Genomic DNA, 11,472 nt, shown 5'->3' with positions numbered 1-11,472 from the left:
TGCATGCTTTTGTGCAAAAGGAACACCTAAAGAAGGAATGAGAAACTCATGCAATGTTATTGATATTAATTTAGTTTTTATGAAATTTTCTTTATATTTCAGCATTCTTAACTGTTGAGCTCAAAATCTTTAATGTGAGGCCAAATAGATCTCTTATAGGCTTAAACACACTAATTAGGTTCTATAAGCCTTGTTCAGTGTGACTCACTAGGTCACAATCATCTGCATATAAAAGATCACACATCAGAGAGATAAAGACCATGGGTTTAAAGTTCATTCTTTTCATATATATATAATGGATTAACTTCTGTCCTGTCTCTCAGTATTTCATGTGTATCAATGATGTTTATGGTGTCTGAAATTCATGTTACTAAGGTGTTATATGTATGGCTGTACATATACATATATGTGTGTGGATCTTGCAGAAGAGGCTAGGCACTCAAGTATATATGGGGCAAAGTGGCAAAGGTTGATCTCATGGATGTGATTGTAAAAAGATTAGAATAACTGATATGAGGTCTGAAGAAGACATGCTCTCATTGGCAAAACTTTGAGTTCTGGTTGAGCTGCATGTTTTTTTTTTGCGTGTGTGTGTGTGTGTTTGTGTGTATCTGTGTATATGTATACATATATATAAAGCACAAAAAAACACAACAACGTGAGGACGTGGAACAAATATAGTATTATTGGACGCTCAGGAAAGAAGGGAAGAAGGAGGGTGTAACGTTTCGAGCGGAGCTCTTCGCTGGAAACATAGGAGAAGGGAAGAGAGAGGAAAAAAAATCGCCAACGGTACACACGCAGTCACATTATATATATATATATATATATATATATTATATGCCCAACTAGGCCCTTTCTTCCAATTTTTCTTCCCTCAGGATATCCTCATTGCTTCCCTTACTGCAGCTCTTTCTTACTACCAAGAAACATTTCACTCATTATCCACCCTTCACCCCCTTAATAGCTTCATCAAGAGTTTCATTGATAACCTCCCCACACGAAATCAGCAACTCTCCTTCTCAACCATCATATGTTGCTCACCCTCATGCACTATGTCTGCCTTTCTCTTCATTACCCATTTTTGCAACCTACCCAACATCATTCCATTGTAGTTCATTGCTGTTCTGCTCCTCAGTGCTATTATCTTCTACTCCCTATTCAACTCATCACTATCTGGCTCCACTTCATTACTCCCACCGTTTTAAAAATATGATTAGTCCTGTGTCCCCTCTGCAGCAAAAAATATTTTCTGTTCTGACCCTTTTTCATACTTTTACCCATCTTTTTCCAATCGTCTCTCAACACAAGGTTGCTATGATTGATGAGGAGATACTTGGTCAAGTTGTGGTATTTTCAGTAGGTACAGGATTAGAGTTTGATCAAGATAAATATTCTCACATGATTATAAAACTTGAAATTTCAGCTCAGTTTAGCAACACCTCTATCAGTGACTATTTCACCTATATTCAATGAAGAATTCTATAGGTACCTAGGGATGTATGAAAATATATCCGTTTATGTCACTCACAAGGAATACATAACTATGGTATTTTACAAAGGGATGAAAAAATACCAAGTTTTTTTACATACAGTAAACAAGTACTAGTACTCACTCCAACATTTAAGTTATTCAGCTGAATACTGGATGAAATTGGTGCCATTGATATTAAAAGTTAAAACAAAAACAAGAAAACTATCACCAGAAATTTCTATGTCAACAGTGATAAGCATCAATGGGTATTAAATGAACAAATGTGCATACATGAGGCAAATATAATATAATATAATGAAATTATTGTATACAGTGCTCAGGTGCACCACAACTTGTCAGAAAGTGCATATAAAGTATATGCAGTAATGTACAAATGTCTGGGAAGTGAACAGTGTACGAGTCAGATACATGCTTGTGTATGTATGGAGGAGAGAAAATCAGGTGTAGTGTTGGCGAATCTCAGAAAGCATGGAAGTTTTGAAGGATGCAGTGCTCCGACAACTAACAACTGATGCCGGCAGTTTGTTCCATGCTTCAGCAACTCTCAGCGTGAAAAAATGTTTCCGAAAGTCATGGGAGCTGTGCTGTTTTCTGACTTTGTAAATATGTCCACAGGTGTTAGACGGGTGGAGTTTGAAAAGGTGCTCAGAGTTATTGTTATAATAGCAGGAAAGAAGCTCCTCAGAAAATATTCCATGATACGCATCCAGAGAGGCTGCACAACAGCAAAGAAGATAAAGAAAACCATTAGAATGGCATACTGATTATCAAGAGTCATGCTTGACTATGTTTCGAGAAAGCATTAGGTGTAATTGTAACTTAAATTTGGCTAGAGGAATTTATCTTCCTGTAAGAACTGTTATATTAGCTCCCATTTTGAAAGGTATACTTTTACAATCAAGGAGCAGGACAGAATAACAAAGCACTTAATGCACAAAAGGGATAGGTATCCAATTGAAACAAAGTGTTGACAATTGGTGCATGCTCTGTGGAATTACAGAGACGATAAATTTGTTAGGTGCTGCCAATAATTTGTTCAGTATGTTTTCAGCATAACGGTCCAATATTATTTGTACATAGATAGGATAGGAATAAGGAACGTGGTGAAGTAGGTAGATAGCCTTAAAATTTAATAGCTAAACTAATTCTCATAAACAATTGCAACGTGGAAGGTGTTTATAAGCCATTTAAGAAACACACAAAACCATTAGATTCACTTCAACATTTAAATTTAATTTGTCAAAATATTTTTGTCGCTTTGAGACCGCGACCTGTTCACTGACAATATTTTGACAAATTAAATTTAAATGTTGAAGTGAATCTAACGGTTTTGTGTGTTTCTTAAATGGCTTATAAACACCTTCCGCGCTGCAATTGTTTTCGTTCCAGCACACGATCTCAGATCAAGTCACTTGCTATGCAAGTACATCTCCGTAATTCTGATAAAAACTGCTTAAAATGTAAAGGGAGATTACTCATCATACATATTTTTACAGAAGTGGCCACGAGAGGCGCCACCACCCAGAAGTGAAATTTATTCCTGTTCGCGCACTCGCTTTCTTGTAGATGTGAAACAATTATTCATTAGAAGGTTGGATTAAATATTCCAAATGTCTCAATCATACGCAACGAAAGTGAGGTGTGTGCTGATCTGGTTGTTTAACTATGTACAGAGTTGAATGAAAAAGAAAATAAGACAGTGCTCTGGTAAGGTAATTTCCGTGTGATATTATTAATGTAGGCAGTTATTAGATTTGTTAGCTTACAGATATATCTTACCGTTGTTAACGATGTTTTAATGGTGTACTGATGTTAAACATTGTTATGTACTTGCCAATGTTCTGATCTAAAATAAACCTCAACAGACAATACCGTCACGAAGAAATATGGATGTCCAGAATGCAATAATTTTTAAAGTGATTCCCAATTATTGACTTGGTTACATCACTTATTTGATAAAGTTAACCAAATAAGTCTAACCCTTAGTATAATACATATATCTATGTCCACCTGTAATACATGCAAGAAACGAACAAAGGATCCGCCACATGTATACTCGATATACGAGAAACAGTAGCCAGATTCCCTCACATCACACACAACTTCAGAAAAGAAGGACCGTGAAGTAATAGGTGAATTATGCTGAGATATGATGACTGGTTGGAAAGTCTTCGATACCAGTTGTGTTCGTCGATCTTTCCTATCATAGCTAGTCTAGTTTTAAGGACAAAACAGCTTGAAAAGAAGTTATACAATATGGTATTAATTTGTTGAGTGGTTGGCGGAAGAATACTTTTTTTGATGCTGTGCTGCGGCCAGTTGGCTGATGACCTAATTTCCGCATCGGTTTTGTTAGGACTTTTGTTTTTATTTCGGAAGAAAAAAAAAATTCTGTATATATTTTTTTATGAGGTATAATTCAGGAATATTTAAATTATTGATTTGTAAGTTTTGAACACATTTTACATTTATTTAGGCGAAGAAAAAAAAGAAAAGAAAAAAAAGGACATTATTCAGAGTGGTTAATTAATAGGATAACAGGAAATTAAGTGACGCACAGCTGAAATAGTCAAGTGGTGAATCTCTCAGCATCTTGTTTCTCGTTTGACACAAGCCAGCGAATTCTTGGTAATTTTTATGAGGTGAAAAATATAATATTCAGTCCTATTATTTAACGGTCAACTACAAAGAAGTGTAACTTTTATTCGTCGAACTAGTCAGATCGTGTCTTCCGATCCAAGTTGTTATTCCTTTATGTGTTCCATCCTAAACGTTGTGACCATGCTGGAGCATCAGCATTTGAACTGGAATGCCTACGGTATTTGGGTTTCTCCAGCGGTCACATATCTAACTATTAACTAGACTTGACGTTGCTTAACTTCAGTGATCGGAAGAGAACTTTCAAACGTGATGTTTTTTTTTTCCTTAAAAGTTGAGAAATTATTCAATCTGGGTTGGAGACAAACGTAATAAAAGTGAGGTAAAATTCGATAAATTATTTAATTCCGTTGAACAAAATGAAGTTGCACACGGCTAACCCCTCATTCCCGGTGACTAGGTGAGTTTACAGAGAAATTTGTTCTTTTACAACACAAGAACTTCTCTCTCAATAGTCTGCAAGATGGATCGTGAAATGCTTCGTTGTTCATCTTGAGACCATTGGTTCTTGAATTCATTGGTCCAGCCATATAGATTTTTTTCACATTGCTTGGTTGAACTAGTTCATAAAGTGGCTGTGTGGTAAGTAGCTTGCTAACCAACCACATGGTTCCGGGTTTAGTCCCACTGCCTGGCATCTTGGGCAAGTGTCTTCTGCTATAGCCCCGGGCCGACCAATGCCTTGTGAGTGGATTTGGTAGACGGAAACTGAAAGAAGCCTGTCGTATATATGTATGTATATGTATATATATATATATATGTATGTGTGTTTGTCCCTCTAGCATTGCTTGACAACAGATGCTGGTGTGTTTATGTCTCTGTCACTTAGCGGTTCGGCAAAAGAGACCGATAGAATAAGTACTGGGCTTACAAAGAATAAGTCCCGGGGTCGATTTGCTCGACTAAAAAAAGGCGGTGCTCCAGCATGGCCACAGTCAAATGACTGAAACAAGTAAAAGAGTAAAAAGAGAGTAAAAGAGTAACAAAAGAAAAATTATTAGTTGCGAAAGCAAAATGGATTAGCATATAAGGTTGTGTGTTGTGAAAGGAAATTGGAATGTTTTGGCCAGGGTCATTGATAAGGTGCATATTGGAAGGTTGTCAATAAGTTGAAATGTGTGAGGGAGATGGAGTGGGAATGGGGACATTACTAGAGAGAAAGGATGACCAGAGACCCTCATAAGACAGAGTAAAAAAAAAATAATTGGATGAGTTAAAAAAAATTAACAGGAGTATATTTACATCTACACATACGTACCCACTTATATATGTATGTGTATGTTTAACCCTTTAGCATTTAAACCGGCCATATCCGGCCAAAAGTATTCTGCCTGTTTTATGTTCAAAATGGCCAGATCTGGTCTCTCACACCAACCCTACAATATCGTTTTAAAAATTAACAGCTACCTCATCAAAATCTCAAAGCTACAAGATAACGCCTGAGTAGTTCAAGGCAATGTGGATGAAAAAGCATTAATTTTGGTAGAATAATGTGAACACTAAAGGGTTAAATGGGTACTACTGAAGAAGAGTGGTCCTGGTGCGTGCACTCGCGTACTCGTGCATCTGCGCCAGCTAGTCGTGTCTAGCCGATCCTACAACGACTACCTAGCAAAGTATATAAAACACAAAATAAATAATTTTTTTGCTGAAAGTAAATAATTTTTTTTAAAACAAAGCAGATAAAACACAAAGACACAAAGTAAATTTTTTTTAAACAAAGTAAATAAAACAAAAACACAAAGTAAGAATTGACTAGTCACGACTAGCTAGTGCGGATGCGCGAATATGCACTCTTCTTAAGTAGTACCGTTTAAACGTATGTATGTGCAGATAAGCATATAAAGACAATATATATAACATACAAGGAAGGAGAATGACACGGGTGATCTGTTAGCAAGTACTTTTTATAGTTTGTGGATTAGGTGGGACTTATTTGAGACAGCATCTTACAGCTTGATGCTCTTCCTCTGTCCAATCCTTGTTCGTCATGCAAGAGGTTTTTTGTTTTTTATTATTCCACTGATCTTAAAAGTGCAGAACAACCAGTTGTAATATCAGCAGAAAATGTAAACATCATATCACTGTTTTGCTATAGGAGTGACATGCAAATTTGGGAATGTCAATTTATATACACTAACTGGCCCCGTGCTGTCAAAAATGACAGCTAATTGTAGTATTTTGTATATAAATAAGGTACAAAATAATCACAGATACAAACATTCACATACTTCCCTTGTGCATGCACACACATATACTCTCACAGAGTTGAAAAGCTGTTTGATTTTTCTTTTCAGCATTGAATATTCACCATCCCACTTCCATTGCATGCACACACTCACATCCCTTTGACATATGCATACATATACTCATGCAGAGTTGAAATGCTGTTTGATTTTTTTTCACCATAAAACTTCCATCACTACCAAGTTTGCCAATCACCCCTTCCTTTCTCATTCATATGTTGTGACAGAGAAATACACAAGGGTATTATTATAGTAGATACATGCATATATATGTGTGTATGTATAATATATATATATGTATGATATATGTACATGTATGTATATATGTGTGATATATATATATATATATATATATATACATTAGTGTATAATATACACATATTGTTGTCACCCCCTTCAGTCATGATAGACCATGGGATTGCACCTAGAAAGGTTGTTTATAGAACACTGATGTTATCCAAGGGAAAGGTAAAGGCCGATACAGCTTGGCACCAGTGATGTCGTAGCTCATTTATTAATGTGCAAGTGGCTGAGCACTCCATAGACACGTGTACCCTTAACGTAATTCTTGGGAAGATTCAGCGTGACAAGGCTGGCCCTTTGAAATACAGGTACAACAGAAACAGGAAGAAAGAGTGAGAGAATGTTGTGGTGAAAGAGTACAGCAGGGTTCACTATCACCCCCTGCCGGAGCCTCATGGAATTTTAGGTGTTTTCCCTCAATAAACATTCACAATGCCCAGTTTGGGAATTGAAACCGCGATCCTACGACCGTGAGTCCGTTGCCCTAATCACTGGGCCATTGCACCTCCACATATTACACATATACACATATATATATATGTGTATGATACATGTATATATATATATCAATCATCATTTAACGTCTGTTTTCCATTCTAGCATGGGTTGGATGGTTGAAGCATGACTTTTTGCTATTTAAGGATAACATTACAGTCAGTTTTATATCTTTGTCTTCTATCTGGTGGAATGATCTGTAATTACTCAAATGTATGTAATGAAATATTTGAAATATTAATCATTTGTTTTCTGTTCATTTCAACTTTATGTTGCCCTTGTTACTATGTAATACCTCAAGTCCATATTAAATTTACTTTTTTGATTGCATTTTATGAAACTGAAAGTTTAACATATGTGAAAACCAAACCCTGATTTTTATGTTAACTTGTGTATCTTATTGCAACCACCTGTGTGTGTGTATTACAGGCTTCCATACAGTTTCTATTTACCAGTTCTACTTACAAGGCATTGATCAGCTCAGACCTGTAGTAGAAAACACTTGCTGAAAATACCACACTGTGGGACTGAACCTGAAGTCCTGTGGTTGGAAAGTGCAAACTTCTGAACCACAGACCCATTCCTATGCTTATCACTGCTCATAAACTAATGCTTCCTTTCTTTTATTTCAGGGTATACTCTTTTGTACCAGAAAACATTACAGTTCAACAATCTTGGCCGAGATAAATATATTTGCTTTTATCGATGGTTTTTAGGATAACAGTATGATAAACTTCCTTGGTTGCCAAGTAAGATAAGAGTGGCCATAATTACAACTTAACTGATACAAAATATTACAAGTGAGCCATCTAAACTGAATATCAAGTAAGAGATTCGGTTGAAGAAGATATGCTTTAGTGTGGAATTTTGTTGGAATATTTGCATTTGATAGAGATTTCTGTTGCTTTTGTAAACATGTTCAAAGCCCAGCAATAAAATGTGTAATTTTCATTGTGGAAATACATTGCATTTAAAAATTGGTTCAAACACTAGAGAAACTTTACTAGTGTGATGTTAATGTGATAGCATTTTCTTGGAAGAGTTTGTTTTGTCTGCACACATGCTTTAAGATGGAAGAAAAATACTACGACTGTGAATTTTGTAGGGAAGTTTTTCCAACTAATGAAGAATTGAGTGCTCATAAACTCATTCATGCAGCAGAAAAACCCTATCAATGTGAGGATTGTGGGACCGCATTCTCTGAGAGTAGTGAGTTATTATCTCATAAATGTACAGTTCATACAGGAGACAAACGAAGCCAATGTGAAATTTGTGGGAAATCTTTTTCGAAAAATAGTAATCTTTCTGCTCATGTACGCACTGTTCATATGGGAGAAAAGCCCTACATTTGTGAATTTTGTGGGAAAGCTTTTACAGCAGCTTGTGGTTTAACAAGACACAAAACTCTTCATACAGGAGAAAAGCCCCATGTTTGTCAAATCTGTGGTAAGGCATTTCCTAGAATCCATGAATTATCAGTTCATACATATACGCATACTGATGAAAATCCATTCAAATGTGACATTTGTGAGAAGGTATTTTCTTCAGGCAGTTCATTAAAACGTCATACATATACACATACTGGTGAAAAACCTTATCGTTGTAGTGTTTGTGGGAAAGCATTTTCTAATACCGGTTCATTAGAATTTCATAAATATACTCATACAAATGAGAAACCATATAAATGTGACATTTGTGGAAAAGCATTTCCCAGAAACTGTGACCTTTCAGTTCATAAATATATTCATACTGGGGAAAAACCATACAATTGTGACATTTGTGGTAAAGCCTTCTCTAGAAACCAAGACCTTACAATTCATAGATATACTCATACAGATGAAAAGCCATATAGTTGTGAGGTTTGCGGGAAATCTTTTACTAGAAATCACGACCTTTCAGTTCATAAATATAGTCACACTGGTGAAAAACCATTCAAATGTGAAATTTGTGGGAAAGCTTTTTCCGGAAAACGATATCTTTCAGTTCATAAATATACTCACACGGATGAGAAACCTTACAAATGTGACGTTTGTGGGAAAGCATTTCCTAGAAACTGTGATCTTTCAATTCATAAATATACTCATAGTGATGAAAAACCATATAAATGTGATGTTTGTGGAAAAGCATTTGCTAGAAACCGTGACCTTACAGTTCACACATACACTCACACTGGTGAAAAGCCATACAAATGTGACGTTTGCGATAAAGCATTTTGTAAAAAAGGTTCATTAAAAGTTCATAAATATAATCATACTGGTGAAAAACCATACAAATGTGACATTTGTGACAGAGCATTTTCTAATAATGGTTCATTACAATTTCATAAATATAGTCATACAGATGAAAAACCTTTCAAATGTGACATTTGTGGGAAAGGATTCCCTAGAAACAGTGATCTTTCAGTCCATAAATATGTCCATTCTGATGAAAAACCATATAATTGTGACATTTGTGGTAAAGCATTTTCTAGAAACTATGACCTTTCTGTTCATATATATAGTCATACAGGAGGAAAACCATACAAATGTGACACTTGTGGGAAAACGTTCTCTAGAAACTGTGACCTTTCAGTTCATAAGTATACTCATACTGATGAAAAGCCATACAAATGTGATGTTTGTGGGAAAGCATTTCCTAGAAATCATGACCTCTCAGTTCATAAATCTACACATACAGGTGAAAAACCTTATAAATGTGACATTTGTGGGAAAGAATATCCTAGAAACTGTGACCTCTCAGCTCATAAATATACTCATAGTGGTGAAAAACCATACAAATGTGACATTTGTGAGAAAGCGTTTTCTCGAAATATTTCCTTAACAAGACATAAGAAGACTCATATTGGGAAAATAATCATAACTGTGTGAAACTTCTGTAGAGAAATCTACAAAATATAAAATGATAGATGAAAATCTGTCCTGGTACAACTGAGAAGCAGTATTATTGACATATTTGAACTTTTCTTTCATTTCTATTGAAACACACTTTCTTGTATACAACTTAATTAAATACAGGTTATTCCTGATTCTTTCATTATTCCTTTTCTATTATCTCTATAACTCCCTCTGACCAACCCACAGATTCTTTACCTTGTAACAATTGTAAATTTGTGAAACTACCTCTTCTACAATATAACTGATGTACTTGAATTTATTCTCTCATTGTTATTGAAGCGGTCTTTGTTCTTTCAGATATTCTGATTGTATAGTAAGCATTTATTTTTATTTGTTTGGATTGAAAGATAACAGTTTTATATCATGTCTTTAGTTAAGAATGAAATAATGATATCAGTAATTTTATTTTTAAATATGCTAAATAACAGTATTTCAGCTCTTATTTGCTTTTATTTTTTACATTGTTGAATTGGTAATTTTATTTCACCACTTTCAAAGTTGTCCATTCTCTCACTAATGGTCTCTGGTCTTTGAAACTCAATTCAATTGCTCTTGACACTAGCAAAGATTTTGGTCATATCTTCATTAAGAACCTTCTGAAAGAAAATAGTTTTGCAGCATGTATTTCCTGTTAAAAGTATATTGTATACACTCTAGTGTGACTCACTAATTCTAATACAGACCCACCTTCATACCTTTAAAACGAAGGTTATAACAGGTGTTATCCCAGAGATCTTGAATACATCTTTAAATGAAGATATTTCAATATACAACCACAACCTACTTACATATTAAACTTTCAATCTCTGTAAATGTTAAGCCTCACAGTCTCTCTTAATTCTTGTGATGTCCACATATCCAAGTCATCCTTGTCTTTCAAAAGTCAAAAGTCCTTGTTTCAGATTTTGATGCTATATAACACTGAACAACTACTGGCCCTCTTTAAAGCAAAAGTATGACCAACACAGGAATACTGTTCACGAATGCGTGACAGCTTAACTGATTATAGTATTATTGTGGGGCCTGGAAGGTGGAGACTCATGAGTAAGTTGGGAATATCTACAAGTGGAATGAAACCAGCCAACTCCAAGGAACAGAGCTCTAGAGAATGCAAAAGGAGTAGCCAGCACATCTGTAGGACAGAGACAAGCATGTGGGTAAAACACTTCATCCAGTCAATCGGGTGCTTTTCTAGTGGTATCTGGGTAAATGTAGCCAAGACAGTAGAGATGAACTAGCATAATTGTCTAGTTGCAGCACCATCCAGATATGGAAGCAGTTTTTCAATGTGGTTGTTATGAGGGCTTTGTAGAAGGTTAGTGTATGATGGGGACTTGAGTATATTTTGTCAAGAAGGAAAAGGCCTGGCTTTTTAATGCAG

General features: G+C 35.5%; 1 protein-coding gene across 1 annotated transcript; it reads left to right on the top strand.

The window, feature by feature from the left end:
• Positions 1–2,991: 2,991 nt before the first annotated feature.
• Positions 2,992–10,533, top strand: LOC115212807 (zinc finger protein 845). Its single transcript, XM_029781519.2, has 2 exons — positions 2,992–3,202; positions 7,830–10,533. The coding sequence occupies exon 2, from the start codon at positions 8,268–8,270 to the stop codon at positions 10,062–10,064; it is 1,797 nt and encodes a 598-aa protein (XP_029637379.1). The 5' UTR covers positions 2,992–3,202; positions 7,830–8,267; the 3' UTR covers positions 10,065–10,533.
• The last annotated feature ends 939 nt before the right edge of the window (positions 10,534–11,472 follow it).

The sequence above is a fragment of the Octopus sinensis genome, linkage group LG6 (genome assembly GCF_006345805.1).
Source record: "Octopus sinensis linkage group LG6, ASM634580v1, whole genome shotgun sequence".
Classification (NCBI taxonomy): Eukaryota; Metazoa; Mollusca; class Cephalopoda; order Octopoda; family Octopodidae; genus Octopus; species Octopus sinensis.
Note: the sequence above shows the minus strand (reverse complement) of the source record. Positions and strands in the feature narration are given on the sequence as shown.